We start from the raw sequence: 24,900 nt of genomic DNA, 5'->3' as shown, positions 1-24,900 counted from the left end.
TAAAGGTTTAGTTGAACAGGTTGAAAGTGTAGAAATACTTTAACAAGAAGCAGCACCTGACTGACTACTTTCAAATATCTGTTAAATCAATTCTCTGCAGTGGAAAGTCAGTCCTATGGTGAGACTTACCACTAAATTGCGTGTGCGGTGATAAGGCTGAATGATCGGTAAACCCAGGGGTGTCACCCACTCCACAGTGTGGCCACACTTGGAGATGAGCCTGGCACTTTCTGTCAGCCAGTCCTGCAACAGAAGGACACCAGCAGTGGTAAAAACAACAACAACAACAAAAAAATAGAGGATACATACTGATGAGTAAACTCAGAGGACTTTCAGAACCCGGGATCCGCTAAATATTTGCTATGCGCATATGGTCGTATCCATGCTTGCATGTGCGTGTTTGTGTATGTAGACGTGTTCAAATCACTGAGTTCACTGAGATAAAGCTGTCATGGTCTGCTGGATCAAAATTTAATAAATCAGACCCATAAATAGATCCTCTGGTACATTTTCAACCACAGAACACAGAAACTTCAGCCAGCTACTGCGTCAAGAAGCGATCTTTGGATTTCAGCCCTAAATCTGCTGTTCTGCTTTAAAGACAGGCCAACAACTGTGGTGGGGTTGTTGTGGAACAGGTCAGAAGCTGTCGCTAGCTATAAAACCTGCAATCCTGCCTGCACAAGTGTCTGAAACCATTTTCCAAAAAAGGAAGCTTTACTGCCTCACCACACAGATGCACACAAAAATGAAAAAGTAACACCTTAGGAAAAAATGCCTCGTAATACAGCTAGGTGCTTTTTGCAGTTTATGTAAAACAATCTTCTCAAGAATTAATTAAGCAATGAGTAAGAACAAAGTTGAAAAACGAAGATTTTAAACCAGGTCAATCAACAGTGGACCCTGATTGTAACGTCTCCCCTAGCAACACATTATGCGTCGACAATGTCTTCTCAGGAAAACCCCTGTTTACAAAATCCTCATGTCAATCTCATTGAGCAGCCGGAGGATGTGCTACATCAAGCCTCATCCACATGGGATTTAACTTGTAGCCTTCAGGACCTTCGAGATCCACTGCAACTACGTGACTTAGAAAGGTGGACGGTGGATTTATTTGGAACCGTTTCTCTTTTGTCTTTTTCAGTGAGGGAAAAGTGGAGAAACAGACGGAGGCGCAATGTCTAACAACTGTTAGACTATTGGAGTAAAATACCAGTTAAATGTTTGCATGGTTGAAACTGGCTCACCTGAATCTCTCTGGTTCCCGTAAACATCTCCTTCAGGCCACTGAACACCAGGCGCACAAGGTAATGTGACGCATCCCATACGTGCTCCTGAAACGCAAAAAAATAATAACCTCTTATTCAAGCTATATCTAAATAATTCATGAAATTAAAATTCTTTTCTTTTTGGCTCATAGTTACTATTATTGTTGAACTTAATGTAGCAAATCCAAAGTGTAATGGAAGTAATGGATATAAATTGCAGGACATTGGATTGCATTTATCCTCATATTACAGCAACATGATCTCCACAGTAGGTGCTACCTCCTGCTCAAAGCACATCCCCACCGTAATCAGTCACAATTATAGGCCCACCCAATTCCCTGTTAGAACCAATACAGGATATTAAGCAGAAGTCATTTAGAACACTGCTGTGAGGCTTATGTGCTGAGAGGCGTTCTGCTGATGCCCTCTATGTGAAATGTGTCATTTCCTTCAAGTATTTTTAAGATTAAGTTAACTGTAGGACAGATAATAAGCATTGAATGTTCGAAAGACAACCATTCCCCTACCCAGGTAGCAATTATTCACATGAAATCCTTTTATGTCCAAAGAATAGTGATCCTGGACTAAAAATAGATTTAACGTAAATATATAGACACAATATCAAGCAGAAGAATTGTTGGATGAAAATCTTAAACAGCCGAAGTGCATAAATGTTGAAAACAACACGTCTGACTCATTTTGGCAAGATTTGATTTGTTCATTTCTGGCCTCAAAACAACAGTAAACAGCAGGCGCAACGTGCTTGCTGTTTAGTTTCTTAAACAGCAATTTACTGCACTGTTCAGATTACCCTTTGTCTTACTACAAACTCAAGCTTCAATGGAGTTAATTGGGAGGGAGAATCACTCTGTATAACCAGGTGAATATACTTTTCCATGTCAGAATGAGCGGACGGATGGAAAAACCTGGAACCAAATGTTTTTTTCTACTCTTATTTCATACATTTCCATATTTTCCAGACTATACAGAAACATCAGAAATTCAAAGCAATTATCAAAAATACAAAATAACCAAACTATTGCTAATTATAGGACCTGATTAAAACAAGATCATTTGCTTGTTTTCTTTGTTTAATTTGTTGAACATGAACCATATACAGTATGTAGGAGTATAAATCTCAATCGGAAAATGTGCTTTATAACAGATTCTAACTTCTACAGCACAAAAAAACTATACAGAGCCGCTCGTTTTCAATAGAGATATTGTACACATGATAGCGTGACATAAAAAAATGCTCAAGATATTGTGCAGCATCAAAGTAAACGTCAGATTTTTGGTCCATGCATCCAAGTCTTTTAAATGTTCCTTGGTTATAATTAGTGCAGGTGCTTCAACTATTTAATTCAGATTAATTGATTAACTAATTACAGAAAAAAAATGTTACAAAACAAACGCTTCTAATCTCCTCGTGCAATGTAAGATTACATGCCATTTGAACTGGTGTTTAAATTAGTGAATATTAGTTGTCCTTGTTAAAATATTTGACTTTTTTCTCCCGACATAATTACATGAGTTTAGAATTACATGAAGCACAAAGCTTCTGGTTTCTCAGTGAATATGAATATGTGTGTTTGAACGAACTACAGCATGAAGGCACAGCATTTTTCTGATTTAATCACTAATGAAATTTTAAAGAAATTACAAAACTTTGATTGTTGTGTTAAATACAATTCAGTTAATTAATTGCAAAGCATCAAAGTAATTAAATGGATTTACGGTAATTAAATTGAGTCCCACATCTAATTTTATGGCAGGTCAGATCACAATGACAAAAATGACTCAAGTTGCAATAATACTCCCTGTGTAAGTAAAAAAAACCTGGGAGGAAAAAGTAAGAGACCCTCATCGTCACATCACATTGACTAAAGGCTAAAAATACAAGTGAACAGTGTGTTCACTCATCACCAGCTCAACCACTGCTGTACCTTGGGAAACTCCTCAATCTCCTTTAGCCTCTTCTCTATCTGCAGGCGCCCTCCGTAACGAGTGACTCCGTACACCACAGTCATCACCGTCTGTTTGACCACCTTCCTGCTGATGAAGCCCTCCAGAACCTGGGCGATCTTCAGGCCTTTTGCAGCATCCCGAGTTCGCAGCTCTTCGACCTGAAACACATTTTTTGGAGATAGAAAAATGTCTTCTATGTCAGTCAAGCTATTAAAGGGAATTTGAGAATATCGTGCTTTGCACATAGCATTGTAATGCTTTTGCAATTTTAACCCTTTGTCTTACTACAAACTCAAGCTTCAATGGAGTTAATTGGGATTTTATTATAGACATAGTGGATGCATTAGATGCATCTTAATCCCCTGATAATCCACATATTTGCACATCTACATTGCAAGAGAACACCAGATAATGATATTTACAGAGATCACACTAAAATCCTGCTCAATGCCTCACGTTTTATTTATGTTTGGTATCTAGTCAACTCTAAAATATTTCATATATTCAAAATATTTCACAAACATATCCTACCATCTGAGATGCATAGCACTGAAAAATTGATTAATGGATTTAGAACCCCATGCATAAAACTGCTACATCTCAAGTCCACAAAGTAGTACTATAGCAGATCCTTCCTTCCAGCAGCTGTAAAACTATAGCATAGCTCCAAACTCAAGAAGTTCTTATATTCCTGTTGTTTTTTTCACTTCTTGTATGTAGTATGTTCTTTTTCAATGCACAAATATGTAAGAATATTTTGTTATTTCTTCAAATAATCAAACTCAGTTTCACATTTTTTAAAATCTTGGTATGCTTAATAATAATTGTACAGTATATTTCTCCTATGTTGTAAATTTGTCCTCACTGTACAGTCTCTAGTTCTTATTTTTATGTACTTTTTAAATTTGTATGACTATGTATGCTTCTACTTACCTTTCACTTGCTGCTGGTACATCTGAATTTCCACACGTTAAAGAATATTTCTATTCTATTCCATTCTAGAAACTGAATGCATTTGAGACATGCAGCTCTCACTGTATGTCTCAAATTACGTGGCTATTACCAGAGAGAGACACAAACTTGCCCTCATGAATAAGAAAGATTTTTTTTTATTCCAGTATGGTCGTTTAATGCTTGATGTCATAAACGGTATAATCTAATAATAACTGCAAAGCCCAGATGAAGACAAAGCCCACCAAAACAGAGTTCTGCAGATTTCAAATGTATAGAGTTCAGACTGAAGTTACAGTCACTGCCCTTAGAGAAGCAGAGGCTTGGCCTTGGTTCAGTTCAAATCCTGTTGTTCTGAAATGCCAGAAAGTCACAACTGGGACCAATTTAAGTGTTTCTGCAACCTGGGTGCTTTCATGCATAAACATACATAAACTTTAAAACTTTAAAAGAATAACAAAGTGTCTTCTCTCTCCCTCAACTTTGATGCAGAGCAAGAGAAACTAAGCACTTTTAAATGCAAGACCTAAACTTAGAAACTTAAAAAATATTCTCCATGCTCAGCTTGTCACTCACTTTGGGACTTAGTGAGTCATCTGAATAATAACCACTTAGCAACTTCAGCGTGCCTCGTGAAATCCAGTGTCCTGTTGTGTAACGTCAATTTTTTGCAGTGTAAAAACTGGAACTAAATGCTGGTAAATTACACAAAAAGCCCACCACTGCTCACCTGCTGTGCTACGCCGCTGTATACATCCTGGGGCACCTCGCAGGGCATGAGGTTGACTGAAGTCGCACCGATAACATCTCTGCCAAGAGCAGCATAGTGCTGGAGACCGTTGCAGGAGCCGTCCTGAAAGAGTAAAGGCTCGTTGATGAACAAGGCAGTGAAGGACTGAGTATTCATTCATCCACTCATTCAACCTTTACTTAACCAGGTGGAGTATTAAGAATGAGTTCTTATTTACAATAATGACCCGACAGGGAAGGAAACATATAGTGAAGACAAATAACAATATTAAACAATTTCACAGTCAGCAGTCACATGCATTTTTAACCCTATTTATGCCTCAAGCAATAACCAACACGACCACACCAAGTAGAGCTGTCAAAATAAAATAATAGGAAGATTTGGTAAAGATAATATTTCCTCCTTTGAGACACCTGTTGGAATTTCTGCAAGTATTTTTTATTTTTTTATTTTTTTTTCTCAGTACCTGGTGAACAGGAAAGTGAGAGACAAACTTAGTTGGATCGGGTGACCTGACTGCGTTGGCTATCTCCATGCAGCAGGCCAGTGCCTGCCATGGCTCATCGGCCTCCATCCACCATTTTTTACCCTAAACAGAGACAAAAAAAAGACACACACATAACAGATTGCTTAGATAAACATATGCAGAAAATATCGGTTACTGTTTGTTGTACACAATTTGTGTATTTAGTCATTTTAAAGAAATTTCTACCAGCAGGATTTCTGCATTTTTCACCAACTCGTATTTAAGACCACTATGAATTAAATTTAAGACCTACTGTATATCTCCAAAGAAACGTATGAACTTTGTCCAGCCAAGTGGCAACAAATTTGCCAGTTCGGACCCATAAGAGACCCCAAAAGTCAACTTTTGGGTTTATCCCATGACAGTTACCCATAATAAATCTAAAAAAAAAAGGTAGCTAGCCAGCAAGGGTATGTTGGCAGTGAGTTAGCAGTAGCCTCAACCATTTTGAGTCACAGAACTTAACGAAGATGTCCGAGTGTGACTCAGGCTTTTGTTTGACAGAAAAGTTCCACGAGAAAAAAAAAAAAGATAAAATATACGAGACTAAATAGACCTGTCAAGACAAAATGTAAGAAATGTGATAAACATATTAAGGGCCAACATTTTTTCAAATTAATATAAAGTATTTTAAAGACTTAAATTCATTTCAAAAGTAAGTTGGCCTTTAATATGTTAATCACAGCTCTTAAATGTTGTCTTTGCATTACTGTTTAATCTTGTGTATTATGTATCTAATACTAAGACATTTTAAAGACTTAATTTTACATGCATTAGTTTAAAACTTTGTGAAGATGCACAGACACCCTCTACCAAGCCAATTATAATTTAACACACTTTCTGGTAATAGTGATCAAAAAATGAAGGTGAACTAACGTTCAGAGGGTCGTCTGCAGAGTCCAGGATGTCCTCCATGATGCTGTCGGCGTATTCCAGACGTCCCTGCAGTGAGCTCCTCTTCTTCAACCCCGTCAAGTTGACCAAGTGAATCTTCAGCCAGTCCAAACCTTTGGGACCAAGAGGCTTCCCCTCAGCGAACATGAGCGTCGCCCGAGTCACATCACTTCCCAAGTGATTGAAATACGGAGGACATGGGTAGGTGCGCCCCCTGAAGTCCATGTTGTGGGGAAACCAGAACAGCTTGTCCCGCATGTGGTGGGCAATGGAGAGTTTATAAAGAGCGTCCATTCGCAGGCTGTGCATCTCGCTACACTTCTTCTTAGCATTGATCACCTCTCGTTTCATGTGTGCCTTCTCGCTGGCTGTGTAAGCGGGGTCTTGAGGGTTGAAGTGGGGTATTTTAGGGGCTTCTGACAGAGGCGGAGGGATGTCCAGCTTATCACTGCCCCGGTCGTTAAAGATCGAGATGATTATGTCCAGAATGGGTTTGTTGATCCTCCAGGTACAATTACTCAACTGGTTGAGCGAGTCAAAAACTGGGTGGAGATTCGGACACTTTTCCAGCAGTTCCTCGTGCTGCGTGGCCCCATGTGTGGTGCGCATCAGTTTAGCCGGGGTGAGCAGGTAGGCTCCAAACTTCTCCGATGTCCACGGCACCGGAGGGCATAGCATCGGCATCACTGAGGAATCAAAGGTCAGCGTGGTCTCCATGGCTTCCTGTTGCATCTGTGTCAAGATGGGGTGCGGCTTGATGAAGCCAACCTGATGGGAAAACCAGGTGAAATGCAAATGAAGTCTGAACTGATATGTTTGGATCAGGAATATTTGAGTTGTTTATAGAAAAAAAAAACTGTAAATAATAAAACATTTTAAAAAAGAGCTTGGGACTTTATTGCTTCTCAAAAGTTTAGCAAATTGTTGTTGACACCAATCAGTTTATCTTTTCCATATCTATCCAGTCCTGGGAAATACCTACACTTTTATCAGACTTTCCAAGAATGCATAACACCCTTTTTTAAAATTATGTTACTCATATAAATATTCCCTTAAAGTTTAATGTAAAGTACCTGTCAGAGGTTGGAGCAGATAGCTCAAGTAAGTTTGCTGTTATGCATATTGTGTCTAATTTTACTTAACATGCATGAAGCAGTGAATAAAAAGAGCTCCATTTGTTGACTGTAACCTGACAGAAACACCTCAGCATCACTCCAATGAGTCAAACCTTCATGCTGTGCAGTAAAATCATTAGGATCCCCCCTGATGGGTTAATCACTATGGAGAAAGGGGTTTGAAACTACAAGAATTAAACTTGACTAGAGTATGTCTCACTGTCACAGCGCATCAAGCTCAACAACCCACACATCTGCCCGTTTCTCCGAGTGTGGTCACCTCAGCCTGCTGCAGGCTCCCACTGCAGTAAATCAGTGAGCCAATTAAGGGGACACTGAAAAAAAAGGGATTAGGCTGGGCCCTATTCATCTTACTCAGCTGCTACCACCACCATTCCCCACCAGGGGAAAGTGGTTTTTATAAATCACCCTCCTAGGAGCTTCATGCTGGATAGAAGGGCCCTCAAGTGTTCAAGGTAACAGGCTTTCTGAACAATCTTTGCGACAAAAGTGAAGGTCAAGTCCTTAAAGGTTGTTCTAATTGTTTCTACTCCTTTTTTCTTTGTAAATGAAAAGGTCAGCTGTAAAGCTAGTTCACCAATAACTTTCTCAATTATTTAATGTAATTGTGTATAGTGACATTATCCCTAATTTAGGACCTAATTTGACAAATTGGGAGGGCTAAAAATTTGTTCCTTTATTTTTAATCCTTTGGAGAGTTTTTTCAGATACGTTTTCAAAAGCTTCTTTAACTTTTACTCTGAGCCACTAAAATGTAAGACTAAAAGAATCCCAGCAGATGCAAACATCTGCTCCTAAACAGTAGTGATTTTTTTTTTTTTTTAAAGGGTCATATGGTTCTATGCAGCATGGAAATGAGGGTGATGCAAACCCTTAAGAATTAACCTATACATTTTTTGATCAATTTCCAACTAATAACAACTAGTAGAGTGTAAATCAAGAAAGTTGTCAGCATACAAATTAAAATGTTTGACACTGTGAATGTATGAATCCAAACAGATTTCCTTTATATTTCTCATTATCTATCACAACATAGTGACATCTATGAGTATCACAATTGTTTTTTTATAAACGTTACATACTGCAGCTTGAAAAATTGATAAACCTAGGCAGATATTTCCACTGTCAGGGACTGGCTCAGGATCAACTGGCACAGTCCTGATCAGTTTTTGGCATCCTGCTAAAAAGCTGAGTGTGTGTCCAGCAGCTTTATAGTTACAGCTCCTTGCAGCACCGCACTGCAAGACAGGATGTGGTTCTCAGCATAATTTCAACATGATTCCTTTGGAAATCTAAAATCATCATAATGGGTCAGTAAATGCTGTTGGTCTATAAAAAAAAATGTTCTTCACACTGCCACATTTGCAGTATCTTCTAATAACAAACACAATTCCTAGTTTAACCACTAAGGGTCACCGATAACTGTTGGAGTCGGGCTGTGCACATTTCCACAGTCCCTTAGGCATTCATCTAAAGTTTTGTGTGGAAAACAACCAACATGTTTTGAATCCAGTGGTGTTCTGCTTTGCGTAAGACTGACTCATTTTCCCCCCAACCTCACAAATCAAGATGATGTTCTCCATTTTGTTTGGTTTTCAAAAGTCAAAATTGCATTACAAACATCAATGCTTTGCTTTTATCAAACGTAATTGAAGACAGTGGTGAAGCGTTCTGTATTTTTCGTCCTTTAAACTTAGCCCTCGTGAGTTGAAGAACAAGTAATTGTCTCTAAATGCAGATTATGCAGAAAGTTTGAAGCTACAAGACAGTTCTCTTTTTGTGAACAGAGTGGAGTTGATGCTTTGTGAAGCTTGCCCAAGTAAATTTCAAGTAAGGTACAATTTTGCTAACAGCTGCAGGGAATTCTACATCAGAGAGGCTGCACATAAAAACGTGGGTCTGTACCTGTCTGGTGCTGCGGAAGGTATACATGTGGTAGAGGATGGGGATGCGCTTTCTGTCATAGGCGGGGTTCAGGATGTCACTGTTAATTTTAAGATTCTTCACCATTATGTCCACAATGAAGGTTCCCAGCTCCAGCATTAGAACATATGGCCAACTTGTCTCTGCACCCTGGAGCGTGGGTCCTGAACTCTGCTCCATCTCCAGTTTACACCACTGCTCCCTTGGAAGGACATTGCACACCTGAAGGAAAACACCAGAACCTTTGTAAAGCTTTTATTTAAGTAATCTACATGAAGATTGCTAGCTTTGTTACACATCTACTGGCCTCAAAATTGGTGCATGAAAAAATAAACGTGAACTAATAGCAGAGACAAGCGAGCAACACTTTTAGATGAGCTGCCCTAAAAAAATTATAATTGGCATTGTTTTAAACAACAAAGTCTGCATATAAATGACCTCCAATGGAAAAACAAGCACCTTAACAAACTTCCTGTCTTGCTAACAGCTGGAGTTAAACAAGCATCCGGCTTGTTATAATTGTGCTAATTTTAGCATCTTCCCAAGGGTGTATGAAGCCATCAAAATACAGAGTTAGGGACAAAGAGTGCAAACTCACATCTACACTATAAGAAGATTGTAACAAAAGCTGATTTTTTTAAAGTTAAGCCTTGTCCCAATGAACCATTAACAACAAACATTCAGCAGCAGCATGTTGGGTTCCTGATTCAAATTTACTTTGAATTTACCACATGTACTAAATTTACTAAAAGGAAAAGTCGACAAATAATTTAATTAACCTAAAAACTTTGCCAACATAGGTTAGACAATTTTATTTATGCATTTAAAGCTAAGCGCTGTAAAGCACAGTGATATTCAACATTAGTGTCTAGTTTAAAAATATTGTTTTTGAAAACAAGAACTCCAGCTACTCCTGTTATCTATAGATAACAGGAAATATTATCTGTCACAGCTGGAAGCGAATAGAAAATTCTGGAGACATTCACCAGTAAAAACTGATTAGCACCATCTTCAATGGTTGCACATTCCTGGACAAAACCTATCCATAATCCAGGATAGATCTTGAAGCACTACCATACTGGAATATGTCTACCCTGTTAATCTGATTTAGAACTGGTTGCTACAGTGGAAATTATATGGGTTAAAGGAAAATAACTAGTTTTCTCTGAAAGATTAACAGTATAAAAATACATCTAATTCCTAATTTATATATAATTTGCATAACAAACTAGTCTTCTCAGGATTTAGGATGTATTTGGGACAAATGAAGAAAAAAAACCTGTAATATAAAATTATTGTTTCTTTTTTTTTTTTTACCTTGGTATCTTTGGCCAGCAGTTCTGTGTAGGCATCATAAATACTTCCCAGCTTTTCTACAATGCCATTCTGGTGCTTCTGTCTCACACAGTACTTGGTATAGATCCTGTTGCCCAGATCATGAGCTAAAATCTTCAGGGACTCCCCACTAGGAGGCAGGTTAGAAACACTCTGCAGAAAAATACAGCACAGTTCAAAGCATAAGAAACACCGAAAATTAAGTGAGTATTTAAAACACACATTGTAATAAATATAAATTGGAAACTTTTATTATTATCTGGTACAATACAATGAAAGAAAAGGCCTTTTTTTCACTTTAAGTTTATACTACAAAAATGACATTTTTCTCTGCATGTATGACATCTATTTCAAACCCAGAGAAGTCTTTGGAACATTTTGGGCTTGAGACATTTTGTTATGCAGTAGGTACAACGGGCTTTTATTACCTGTATCATAATGTCAACGTACTCCTTATCCTCCAGCAGACAGAGATATGGATAAAGGTTAAGCTTGTAGTCCCTGGTGTTGGTTTTGGTCAGGATCATCTTGTTCTCCCTCAGTGCCTGGAGGAGAACCATCTGCCACTGTGCCCGCTGTTCTGCCAGCAGTTCCCTCTGAAAGATGACACAACTGGAAGTCATCCATCGGAGAGAGCAAAAATAAAATGAACCCAACGCAAGAGACAAAAACACACAACAGGTATACTCTACCGGAGTCACTGTGTAGGTGGGATTTTTTTTGAGGTGGTTTGGCATAAAAATTGTACTGATGAAAGTGGGAAAAACACAGTATGCATCTTTACAAAATATCGGGAAAAAAACAAAAACAAAACTGGGATGGGCTTATTCCACACAGACTCATGAATAAACAGACAATGCAAATGAGGATAGATTCATTTTCCTGGATATCCGACTCTGGACAGAGGCGATATAATACAAACAAACATATTTGTATCCATCGGTTTGGAAAAACAAAAAAAAAGACTAACAGACAGTAAAGCCTTCCATTTTATTAAGCTATGGTACAGTTAAGATATTGGATTTACTTATGTAGCAGCTTTTAAAAATCTTAGACTAATGCAGCTTAATATCTCATCTAAATGATGCACAAAAAATAAATGTTAAAACTATTTGATTTGGTCTTGAATACATCTAAGGATGGAAAGTATATGAAAAGTGAGGGAAACCGATTGTATGGGAGTGGCAAACAGATGAATGCAAATGCAACATGATTAATTTACGGATGTGCTAATTAACCTGTAGCAGCTTTTCTGTCAGATAAAATATCTAGTATGACTATTAACAGCCAGTCAACAGCCTGTGGACATGGCAGAGACACAAAAAAATTAAATGATGTTATTTTCAATTTATATATACACAATATAGACAACTGTGCAAAACTACTAAAACACTAGAATGACCTTTTTGTCAAATTAAAGAGCAGTGTGTTTTAAATTAGACTTTATAGGTAGACCATTACAAAGTAGTGCATAATTGCAAAGAGGATGGTAAACTGAACGTAAAAGAAATCATGAATTCATCTGGATAACGATTTTAAGTCTTGCCAAATTAAATTTAGGTCTGGTCATTTGAAGACATTCATAAACTTTAAATTAAACAACTACATTGACTTTTATGTTTCTTGACTAATATTCCCCAACAAACTTTTGACAGAAGAGCTCTGTATGAGTTCATGCAGAGTTTAAGATACAAGTGGAATCCACTTTACATTCATGTGTACATGTCGTGTTGTATGATATGAAATCCTGATAAAACACCCAGACGTTTGCAGTTGTAGCAAATTGCTGAAGAGCTGAAGGGGTTTACAAGCTGCACCCTTCGTAAGTCAGAAAAAGTAAAACCTTCTTTATCAGGTTTATTCCAGATGTAGTGGTAATGCTATGGCAAGTTTGTTAATACAAAGTTAACTTTTTTTTTCACCAAACTCAATTTGTGTAAATTGGCTAAACAAAATTATCTAAGCATTTTAATTGAGGGAATAAAAGTGTCCCACTTAAGCGGTTCTTTCTGGCACAGGTTTAAGTATCACAGAAGTTTGAATGAAGCAGAAACACTGGTTCAGATTTTGGAGCAAGAGGTGACTGCACGTTCTCTCCAGAGGGCTCCATTACAATGCATAATTATTCAGCGCTGGCAGTCTGTAAATGCTGCCAGACCACCAGAGACTCTCTGCCTGCTCGCTTCCCACATAGCCCATCTGCAGAGTCAGGCAAGCCAGGCCTGGCTGCAAATGCCAGAGTTGAAGAAAAGGCTGAGCACAAGAATAGGACACGAGACACCAAAAGGCATCAAGTCTGGATATAAATTATTACAAGGATGACCCAAGAAAACTTTAACCCTAGGAGTTTAAGCTGTCACTACTACATATGGGGGGGGGTTTAGGTTGAAAACATGCAGCTGGGGAGTATAGTTACCATTTTAACCATGTTCTCAGTGACGGGCTTCATCGCCTCAACAGAGTCGATGGTGATGGTGCAGGCCTGCTCCACACTGAGCTGACATTGAAAACACCTCTGGAGCTCCTCCTGAGTGAAGTCAAGTTTGGGATAAATGTGATGCTCCCTCTAAAACAGAAACAAAATCCAGACAGACACACAAAATAATAATTAAAAAAAAGTTTTATTGGATAATATTACCAAGCCTAATTCCACAGAAGTAGAATCTTGATGGTTCTGAAGTAAAAGCTTCACTGCTAAATAATTTTTAAAGTCCATTGAAATGGAAAACACACTCCCAGCTAACCTGTGCTTGTTTGTGAACCAACTGGTCCGTTCATAAGGCTCAGCTGAGTGTTATACAACAGAGTAGGGAAACCAGCATCTTGGATGAAATGTTTGCCAGCAGACGATTGGAGGCTACCTCATTTAAACTCGCAGGTGCATAAAAACTGAGCCTTTACAGCAGCTTCACACCAGCTGTGTGGTGCTGCGTGCTGCTTGAGTACATATTGCACAATCAACATATCTGACGCACAGCTGCTGTGTCTCAGCTATTCTCTGTGCAATGTTTCATGATTGCTGAAAATAGGATTTTCCCAATCCATGCTTGTAAGATTAAAAGTTTAACAGTGCACACTTGACCTAGTGAAACCGAAGAGAGTCACAAAAATGTTAAGCCCAGTCTCCTCCATAATGGGGAAATTGTGAATTCTGACCAGTAATTTTGGTAGTCATAATCCAAGCTTTCTCTACGGCTCTCAATGTGGTTCACTAGAGTTTTAAAGCCCAATGTCTTCGGAAACCTATTCTGATCTTGGTTTCTCATTTGTTCTTGAAATTGAAGGAGTTTGGATGTCTTGATTTCTGAGGCCATCGTTGGTCAATGCTCACTGATGCACACAAGGACAAAAAACTGGCTTATGTGGTCCGATCTAATATATGAGCAACAGAAGCTCAAACTGCTGAAGAGGTTACTGCTGGCTTTGAGAGAAAAGCTTCAGAATACATATTGCATTTACATCACAGCTGCGTTGGCCAAGCTGACCCTTTGCAAGCGCTGAATGGGACAACAATAGTCACAAAAGCATCTACCATGGAGCAATTGCAGAACCATGGAGCGGCTGTGATGTGTTCACATGGATAGGCCAGTCTTACCTGGGGAACACATGGCATCAAGAAAGAAGACAGAAAGAAAGACAAGTGTATAGAAAGAAGAAATAAGACAAGTCTGTGGAGGCAATGTCCTAAGTATCATATAGTATGAATTGTTCCAGACAACTATTTTAGTAAAACCATCAACCAACCTTTGAGAGCTTTAGAAAGCAGAGAAAATGGGTATTTAAGCAAAAGAATTTGGTATTTAACTCTAAAAGTAATTTTTCCTTATCCAGCAAAGCAGACTCAAGTTATTTAACCGAGTGAAATAAAGTTTGAATAGGGAAGTAAGCACTATTTAGTTCTTGCATGGTTAGCGTGATTAACAGCAATGAAGGCCAAAATAAATCAATGAGAAAAAACACATCAGTCTCTGAAGACACGTTGAAACTAGATCAAACTGCATTTTGTACGATCTACAGCTTCATCAAAATTCATTTTCACACCAACAAACAATGTTCTAATTAGACCGAGCTTCTGCTGCAAACAGCGAATCAAAACTCTCCAGAGGCCGTCCGGGCTGCTCCTCTCTTATCTAGTTATTTGGACAGCCTTTAAGCTTTTGTGGCCTGCCAAAAAGTCAGAGTCGTGGTTGGATCATTTACCTGTACGAAGGCTATCAAAGTCACCATTAAAGAAACAGGCACATTTAAACTGTTCTCATATTTCAGAAGAAGGCAGGGTCTCACATAAAAACCCAAAAATACCCATAACCCTAGTAGATTCAAGTTTAAAATAATGTGTTAATTTGACCAATAGGTTTCTTCTGACTGGTAGTAACATGAATATACTGCTTGTTATCAGAAAAAACATCCTTACTTGAATGTAAATATCTTTTAATTTTGCTAAGTTTATGAATAAATAATTTTGGTTTAGCTATACTGTACATGTTTTTTTATGGTAATAGATCAAAAGATGCCCCTCTTTCAATTTTAACATCTTATAAGTTTAGGACAAAAAAAATTAACCAGCTTCAGTGGTAAACTGTTCGCCAAGATTTTCATGTTGACAATAAAGATTTTTCTTTTTCTTTGTTTTTTTGTCAAAGTATGATTGACAGCACCAGACCCTCCTCATGGCTCTGACTGATTTTTCCTAATCAGTGTATTCCTGCACAGATTCCCTGTTATACTGTTAGGAAATAGTGAAAGTTTCAATAAATATGTAAAAAAACATACTGTATGTAAAATTTACATGCTACCGCTTTAAACCCTTTAAAAGTTTAAACAAGTAAACATTCTGTGAAATTAGTCTGAGCTTCTGTTTTAGTTTAAAATTTTGTTGAGTCATCTTAAATAGATTGAGCTAGTACAAATTTGCTTTAAAGTATAAGCCTCAAATCAAACCCAATCACAAATGAAAATGAATATGAGTGATGACATTGTGGACTTCATGAGCTGAATCCGTTTTAAGAAGGCAAGACACAACTCCCTACAACAACAATGTAAGAGGTCATATAGAAGTGGATTACCATCCTGTTTTTGCTTATAGAGGTCAAGTGAGATTAGATTAGATGGTCTGTATTGATCCCAGGGGAAATTTATGAAGCTAATAAATCACATACTGATGCAGCATTTTGGCAATATTTTTCTTTAAATAAATAATGACTGGGTATAATACATCATGTCTTGCTGTTCATTTGTGGTTGGATATACCAGCAGTAGCTTTAGCTCCAGGTAAAGACAAGAGGAGTTTTATTAAACACATAAGAGAGGGCCTACTTTCTTTGTACCATCACTGCATGACCTCAGGATTACAAAAAAAAAAAAACACATCACATGCTGTTAGCAGCAATCTAATACAATCAGGCCAAAAATATGACAATCAGTCGGAAGACAAGTAAAGATGGTAAAAATGGTGCATGGACACAAGCTAAAAATACAACAATTGTTCAAAAGGCTGTTGATGAGTCACGTGACATGCCTAAGAAGAAAGGGAGGTGATAATAATGTAGGAGAGGTGAGAGGAAAAGAGGCAACACAAGCAGAGAAGCCATTAGACAGCAGAGCTGGGCAACTATAAATAGGTCTGTGCTTTTCTGGTTGTTAAGCGGTGAAAATCAAATCTATCGTAGTCACACTGGAGTCTTCTGACAGCTTACCGCACTCTCTGGTGCTTCACCTGACAAAGCATATTGGACAAACTGCCACAAAATAATATACATCCCAGTTAGCTACCTAAATTTTAAAAAGCTAGATGCACTGATTAACTTTAACGAAGGCATCAATGTTTGTTCTGTTTTTCCATTTGGATACTCACTGAACTCAAATCAGCAAAGTTGAAAGTGAAATATCAGAGTTTGTGGAAAATGTGCCTGCAAAATAACGCCGCCTCTACTGGCGAATGATCAGCCCCTGAAACACCATCCGACTTACATTTGTGTAGAAGTCCTGTACAAGTGGTGAGGAACACTGGCTTGCGTTCAGGGTGAGGCTGGGCTCGTAGTCTGGTTTTACAGTCTGAACTGCCTTCAGCAGCATGTCCCTTTCATCTTGTTGGAAAACACACTCCCTGAACAGATCATCCACACACAGCCCATCCTTCTTCATTTGATTCAGACACCTGGACAATGAGACACAGCCAAAGGGCAGGCGGTTATTTTTTACCTGCAATTTGTGATTCATAGAGTCGTGTTTTTTTTTGTTTTTTTTTAGAGGCTGAACTGATTTTCAGTTTTATCTAAGGGTTTTAAAGTCTCTTTTAGAAATTGTAACACAGGCAAACTTATATGAATAAACTTAGCTTTAATTCAGCAGTTAACTTTAACAAACTTTCACCATGAATCCAAATATTTATCAGATTTTTAGTACATCAAAGAACATGACAGCTGCCAAAGCTTTTGCAAACTGAAAAAGTAGAGTTTGTTGCATTACATTAATCTGAAACAAGAAATAAAATTTCCACATTTCACCAGCGAGAGCTGATCTTAACCCCTGGGTTACTGATGTGTTCTGTAACTCAAATTCCTGTTGAGCTTCACTGCAAACAATCAGAAAATGTATGCAAAATAATGTATTCAAATAAAAGGTTTGACCTGGAAGTTAGGAAAAATATTGTAAAAGACAAAGGATTCAAATAATTAAAATACATATTTCTTCTTAAAAATAGACCATATTACAACCTCTGGAAGTACAGGTTTAATGTTTTGTTAGTTTCTTTTGTGTGAGGGCGTGGGCATGTGTGTGTGTCACAATATCACAATATAACTATTCAGCACTATCGTGTTTGCTATGTTTCATACATTGGAGAACAATATACAGGATGGCTATTTATTTTTTAACACAGTTCTAGAGAAAAAATAAAATAAAACAAAATAAATAAAAAAAAATAATAATAATAGGTACACCACACACCAAGATCCAATACTTGACATTTTCTTCATGACAGTATAAAACTATATGCAGGTTTATGTGAGGCATTTCTGTAGCAATGTAAAAACTCAAGAAATACAGTTAAATTAAACAACTGCTTCCAGATATAGTTGCACAAAATAAATCATCAGTGGTAATGGTGCTGGTTATATATGAATTTCCTTTAGAATATAGACTGATGTTTAAGTTTTTTTTCCCCAATTCCTTTCTTACAATCACAACAGCATTTCATGAAACAAAACATTTTTAACTGTATAGTAGACATCACATACTTCTACTTTAGGGCATTTTCACCAGAATACAGCCCATTAAAACATGTGATGTAGATTTTCAGAAGTGTGCCACTTTATGGTTGTTACGTCAGATCACAATTTGAAAGTTCATGACATCTGACCTCCCTGCGGATGCTGGAATAATAATGACCTGCCAACTATCTGATTAATTCAGATTTAAAAAGGAACAAAAAAAAAAAAAAAAACAAGGCAAAGTGCTACAGAATATAAATTTGGGCATTTGCATTGACAATCCTTCTGTCAGGCTGATCAGTTTGATCCAGGCCCAGATGGCTCCTGACAACATCAGTGAAATTTATATTTGAATAGAATCACCAGGAGATCTCCGCGAGGGAGAAAAAGTCTCCATTACTGAATCCAGATTATACCAATGAGCAAACGCTTTGTTGAATATAGATGAAATGTTTAATAAAATCTTCCTATAATTGCAGTGCCTTACGAACGTATTTGTACCACTAACTTCTCCACATTTTGTCACGTTACAACCACAAACTTCAAATGGGATTTTATGTCTTAGACCCATACAAAGTAGAGAATACATCTAAAGCAAACAGTGAAAACATGTGGCTTTGAAAATATTCCTTTTTACACATTAAAGACTGAAAAGTCCATTTGTACTGAAATAAAGGCATCCTCCAACGCATGAACTGAAAACCGGACCTTACGGTGTGCTTTTTATGATTCTGTTTGCTCTCCAATTTTCTTACAGAAGAGATGTATTGATACTACTCAGATAAAGTTACAGGCAGTTCTATTTACTGCTGACCTTTGAAGGTATCCATTTGTATTTTACCCTTAGATTTCATTTAAGGGTAGCAGAGTGAAGGGGTGGAATAAGAATACCTGCAAAACTGTATTTCGTAAACATTCAGAAAATCTTTATATTTAACTTCACAATCATGCACTACTTTGACTTGCTATACCACATAATATCCCACAAAAATACCTTAAACTCTATAGTTTGAATGAGACAAACATTCATAGATCATCAATATCCTTGCAAGGCACTGCAAATTAAATATTTGTTCTTCAAAGATAAAATGGTTTAGCTGCTCAAAAGATTTTGCTATTTTTTTAATAAATTGTTTTACTGCCCTGCAAACATCTTTAATTTAAACATTTTACTCTGACTGCATCATATTTATCATGCTCACCCATTAGGTTTTCAACTAGCTGTATTTCACCCAATAGTTTAAAAATTAATGTTTGAAAAAGTTTCAGACGAGATACATACATAGATACCTTAAGTATGTTTGCTTGCAGTGCCCCCTAGAGGCCACCAAAACAACAACACCACAAAGCCGAGAGAAAGGAGCGAGAAGAAACCCATTTATCACCAGTCACAGAGGACAGCAGAGCTCTGCTTCAGCCTGCACACACCTTTTACTCCAGACAATTATAAATAACAGTGAGCTAATTAACATCAGGAGAAAACCCTGGCTCAGCAGCTTCCACCTATTAAAAACTAATCAGAAGAGAGCTGGGATCTGTTTGTCACAGGCAAAAACAAAAGCACTCCACAGCTCAAGATAGCCGCACAGCGATGCAAAGGGGGTCACGGTATTTTCCTTCCCGCCTTGGAGACACTCGTGTTGAAACGTGCAATTTTGGTCTGGGCAAATGAGAAAGCCTCGAACAAAGGCAGAATTAGTCTGGGAGCTGGCAGTGTGGTCCAGAGGAACAAAGAGGGCAGAGAGGTTGACAGATAGAGCATAATCAGCCTGGTGACTGCTCTGCTGCACCCTGGGGAACGCAGAGCTCTGGAGGACACAGCACTTTCAAAAGGAAATCTTAAAGGGATGAGTGCGTATGTCTCTGTGAGAGAGTCGCAAACTATAAAAGGGTACATTCAGGGCGAGGATGTGGTGGAAGTGACTTAATAGGAGAGAAGAATTTGAGTGTGTGAGGGGGGGGGCAGAACAGTGATGTCAAAAATAAATAAATAAAAATGACTAGACTCAGGATGATAATGAGGAAGTTAAAATAAAGGAAAGACTGGGGAGAAAATGCAACGCTGCAGAACCACAATGTCATGTTTGGATCAGCTTACACTGATCGATGGACCAACCCAATCATACTGCCAACCTTATCGGCCTGCCACATGGCCTGCTATTGGACCGCACAGCATAGGGCGATGTTCCCAGTGTGTGTGTTCATAGGTTCCTGCGTGTGCGGTTACTGAAACAGGAAACATATGAGGATGTGAATAGGACACAGTTTTGCATTACCAATGCAACTGCATCAGTGCATGGGACCCTGAATGGAACAAAATGTCCCATAAATCAGTCATTGATCAGGTTTTACATGTTAAAGATTGTCAATCTGGGTAAAAAAGGAAAGCAGGTTTTATGTTTTACTGAAATGTAGGAATTAATGTCTAATTAATCACATTTCAAGAGTTAAACAAGAAACTATCTAAAATAATACACGTGGCCCATGTTAATCTACACCACGGTCAGTTTCCCTTTATAATTCAGAGAGAACAAAGATCACAGATGCAACATTTACTGCTACCAATTTCTGCTTTTTTTTAAGTTCAGCATCTTTAATAGAGGTAGCCATTTTAAACTCAATCGAAAATATGGAAATTATAATATTATATCTTTCAATAAGCAGATTTCTTCTGAACTTCAAGTAAAGTGTATAGAAGTTACTTAGGTGTTCTTGGACTGAAATGCTTGGAGTTATAGACTTGATCGATCTTACGAACAGGCAAAGAAAACTTACTGGAATAATGTATTGGTTTCGATTGCTAATTTTAGTTAGCAAGTTGTAAACAACTAGTGATAAACCGATCAGGCTTTGATTTGCCAACACCAATGTCTAATTTTCTTAACATTTGAAAGACCTGTCCAGGATTTCCTGTATCTCTCCTCAGTCCTCTGTGCCACTTTCTAAGTGATTTCCATTTCCATAAAACCTGACCTTTGTTCAAGTCACAGAGAGATGACTCCCTCTGAATTCCTATTAGTCATGTTGAAATTGTCTATGGAAAAAAAACTCTACTTTTCCAATGCTGTCTCATTCCGATGACCCACTTTTTATGTCTTTTGTATTATATTTTCAATCTGTTCCCTTTGTTTACCTCATTTTGTTTGTGTCGTTATCTCTGTGCAGACATAATAAATAACCAGAGTCTAAGTAGCAATATGCATTGAGATAAATTAAAGAGGAAACCCACTACACCCTGCAACTACAATAACTCCAGACTAATCTTACGTGCAGCATAAAATACAAATAAAATCTAATACTGGGCAGCAGACTGGCTGATAAATGGCAACTGGAGCAAAATGCAAACAGAGCAATTTTGCTGCATGGACTTTTCTCTCTTGAAGCCACGAGTCATGTCTCGCAGATATCATTAAAGCCAATGTAAAAAAAAATTTAAAATGCTCAACACATGTAATAATTAATAGACAGTCTGGCAGATATTTGTATCACTTGCTTTTCTAAATTTGCAACAAAAACAAGATTAAAATAAGAAATGGATAGTAAATATGCACTTGTCCAAAAGATAATATTAAACAAATGCAATTTAATTAAATAAGTCAGCATTTAAGGTAATGATGAAGTTGATGAGAGTACCAAACAGCAACTGTATCTTCCCCCAAAAAATACACTACCAGACACAAACAGCCACAGTATGACCCCTGGTGGCAAAACTCTGTTATTGTTACTACAGTTCTTTGAAACGTTGAACAGCCTAGAGATATTTTTCTTACCCAGTTAATGTCAACATTTCTAAATAAATCTATTAAAAAAATACAAAATACTACAATAATAAACCAATTTCTTCATAATCTTGGTTTGCATAGTCATGTGTACATTCGCAAACGTACCTCGAAATTACTTTTGGGGGGCAGTTTGGATTTCGGCCCATACACTCCAGTGCAGCCGAGTAGGAGCCCACGTTTGGCTTCAGATCAGCTTCTTCCATCAGAATAAAGATACGACCAATCTGATTCAACGTGCCCTGAAGAAAAGAGAACCACGATTATGTGTTTGAGAAAAAGGTTTTCCTCGCTTTATGCTTGATAACACAAAAACAGAAAGGAAATTAAACCTAAAAAAAATAATAACACGGTATAAGCATTTTTCCTATTTCTGAAAGCCATACATAAACGTGTAAAAACATAGTTGGCTGAAACTGTAATATAAATACATGAAAGATGCTAATCTCCTTGTGACTTTATAACAACTGTAATATGCTTTCAAAGATGTTAATTCCCCCATGAATAATTTTAGACCAACACATATTACTGCATCACTGTAAAGTCTAATAAAAATGGTGAAATACTTATAAAATTTAGTCCAAGTTAAAATCTAAAAATGTGGCATAGGTTTGGATCCATTGTCCCGTACTCTGGTAGTCGTAAATAAACTCCAGTGTAACCAATAAATGTAGAGATTAAACTAGTGGAATTTAATGAAAAGTCAGCAACACATCAAGGATGCAAAACGATGCAACCTTGAAACCTTAAAGAAGAGTTAGGCTACAAAACAATATGGACTTTGAACAACTCTCAGAAAATTGTTCAACCTATAATTTGGAAATGGAAAAAAGATATGAATAGAAATAGGATATGGTCAAGGAAAGTGGTGAAACCAGTAATCTTTTTCCTTCCACTTAACATCTACACTCTAGTCTGTGTAAGTTTCATTATATAAAATCCAAATAAAACCTATAGAACTTTGCTGTTGTCAAGGAAACTGCAGCATATTAACCCTCTAAAATGGGATGTGGGACACTTACCTTTTTGGCCCACACCCTCATCATAATGTTGTAAACATCTGTGGTAAGATGTTTACGTCGACTCATAACTCTGTGCTGACTGACCAGGAAATTTTGCGAGCGCTCAATGTCCCCAATAAACACGCACGCCTCCAGGTAGGAGCGGATGCTGAGCTGGATGTCCCCGCATGAACTTCCTGTGCTGCTCTCCTGGAAGCTCTCCGTCGTACTCAAACGTATGCGTTGCTGTACTTGCTCATCAAGTCGTTTTTCAAGCTTCTCAATCTCAGCCAGGTCTCCGTCCTTTGTCTTTTTTGTTGCGTCCTTGTCAGAAACTTTACTTTTTGAGTCCCTCCGCTTCTGTTTAGATGTTTTAACTGCCTCGGCTGCTTTTGATGAGGTGGCGGCTGTTACAGTGGCTGCTGAAGAAACCGAGGAGCGGATTTCATCTGACAGCTTCGTGCCACCTCTCCTCTTCTTTGCGGCAGAAGACATAGTTTTATGTGTTGTACCTGTGGGCATTAAGCTACTTTTGCTAGCTTTAGATTTCCCCGGTAGCTTTTCTTTAGCGTTTCTCTGTACTTTCTGCTGGAGGATCTGCTGTTTCTTAAGTTTATTTATGTTCTCCTCAGATAATTTTTTCATCCAGCGGCTCGGCTGAGACTTGGAGGCCCCTTTTGTAACCACCTGCCCAGATTTAGGAATGTCGCTTTTGTCTTTAGAGGATCCTTTGACAGTCCTTCCAGATGAAACACCTCCCCCAAAAGAAGGAGATTTAACAAACTGGACTTTTGCATGTTGGACATCTAAAACGACGTCAGATTGGAGTTGCTGGATCCTGGCTTTAAGGACTATGAATAGGAAGGGGAACAGAAATATCACATTATATTGAAATGATGCAAAACACAACACAACTTCAGAAGGAAACTTAAAATATGGTTTGCTACTTGTCTGGTAAAACATGTATCAAAACTGGAGCTTGCCTTGCAACATGCATTGTGTGTATAAGTCCTCTAAAAACCGATTCTCCTGTTTTTGTGTGTGAATTAAAAATGATAACTGCAATCTAAGTCAACGTACCGTCTAACAACTGAGACTGTTCATGCACACGTTTCTTTGCATCCTCTGATTTCAGGATTACAGACGAAATATTTCTTCTTTGTAGGCAGAAAGGTGTTTCTGGAAAAAAAAAAAAAACAAACACATACTGGTTCATTTGTCTGACATAAATTCCAATTCTCAAAAACTAACATTTTGTCTTTCACTCTTGATCTCAAAGAAATATTCAAAAGACATGCATTTATTTGCACATTTTCTTTCTCAATCTTCTCGCTATTTTCCATTTTCATAACGTCACTACGTTTCTCATTGAGCTTTTCATCTAGTCCAGTAATATGCATATAAAATATGAAAGCATAGAGACAATTCAACTGAAAGAGTACACTTGATACTGTATCCGTGCACATCCTTGAGGTTGCAATGCTGCATAACTATTATACTGACACTGAAACTCTAAGGTTACATGTATGTTTTAAAGTATAAATTCAAAATGTCCCACAGAGACATATAACAGAGAAAACCTCGTGCCGTAAACATGGATCTGGAACTTCAGTCTCTGGCTCAAGGACGAAGAGACAAGAAATTTTAAACCATCGACCATCAAGATACAGCAGTAGTAGTCATCCTCGAGAACAATAGTTGGTGATGAACTTTGTGTATTCGTTTGGAAACATGTGATTTTATCACTTTGTTTGCCTACATCAAGGTAAGAACGTGGAGGAACGACGAAGCTAACAAAGCTACTCATTGAAGGACGAATAATTGAGGTTTTGAGCAAAACCAGAGTATTAGTGGAATGAAAGCCAGAAAGTATTTTAAGGGTCAGACGAGAAGACATGAGTAAACTTTTCATGGAGGATAAACTGATATTAGTCAGGAACAGAGTTCCCTTCTGCGGCTTACCTGATATCCGTCTGACTGCGGTGCTTCTCACCGAGACACACAGCTGGCAGCGCTCCGCAAAACACCTGCGAGCGTCCGCTAAACTGCGCCGACCGAGGCATTTGGCGAGCGAGCAAGCTCGGAGAAGAGACATGTTGACATGTAACAGCCGCGTTACTCCAAGAGCACTACGCTGCCATATTGGAATAGACGTAG

General features: G+C 37.9%; 1 protein-coding gene across 1 annotated transcript in view; it reads right to left on the bottom strand.

Annotated features, from left to right (window-relative positions):
- Positions 1-24,900, bottom strand: part of polrmt (polymerase (RNA) mitochondrial (DNA directed)) — a 44,852-nt gene extending 19,952 nt beyond the window's left edge. Inside the window, exons 1-15 of the mRNA XM_032572490.1 lie at positions 24,706-24,900; positions 23,824-23,922; positions 22,765-23,594; positions 21,851-21,984; positions 16,723-16,909; positions 13,169-13,318; positions 11,181-11,348; positions 10,735-10,905; positions 9,400-9,639; positions 6,341-7,126; positions 5,405-5,527; positions 4,918-5,040; positions 3,215-3,394; positions 1,248-1,334; positions 130-243 (exon numbers count right to left, since the gene is read on the bottom strand). Of these exons, the coding sequence (XP_032428381.1) occupies positions 130-243; positions 1,248-1,334; positions 3,215-3,394; positions 4,918-5,040; positions 5,405-5,527; positions 6,341-7,126; positions 9,400-9,639; positions 10,735-10,905; positions 11,181-11,348; positions 13,169-13,318; positions 16,723-16,909; positions 21,851-21,984; positions 22,765-23,594; positions 23,824-23,922; positions 24,706-24,838 (3,525 nt within the window). The 5' untranslated portion in view covers positions 24,839-24,900. The remainder of the gene's footprint in view (positions 1-129; positions 244-1,247; positions 1,335-3,214; positions 3,395-4,917; positions 5,041-5,404; positions 5,528-6,340; positions 7,127-9,399; positions 9,640-10,734; positions 10,906-11,180; positions 11,349-13,168; positions 13,319-16,722; positions 16,910-21,850; positions 21,985-22,764; positions 23,595-23,823; positions 23,923-24,705) is intronic.

The sequence above is a fragment of the Xiphophorus hellerii genome, chromosome 9 (genome assembly GCF_003331165.1).
Source record: "Xiphophorus hellerii strain 12219 chromosome 9, Xiphophorus_hellerii-4.1, whole genome shotgun sequence".
NCBI lineage: Eukaryota > Metazoa > Chordata > Actinopteri > Cyprinodontiformes > Poeciliidae > Xiphophorus > Xiphophorus hellerii.
Note: the sequence above shows the minus strand (reverse complement) of the source record. Positions and strands in the feature narration are given on the sequence as shown.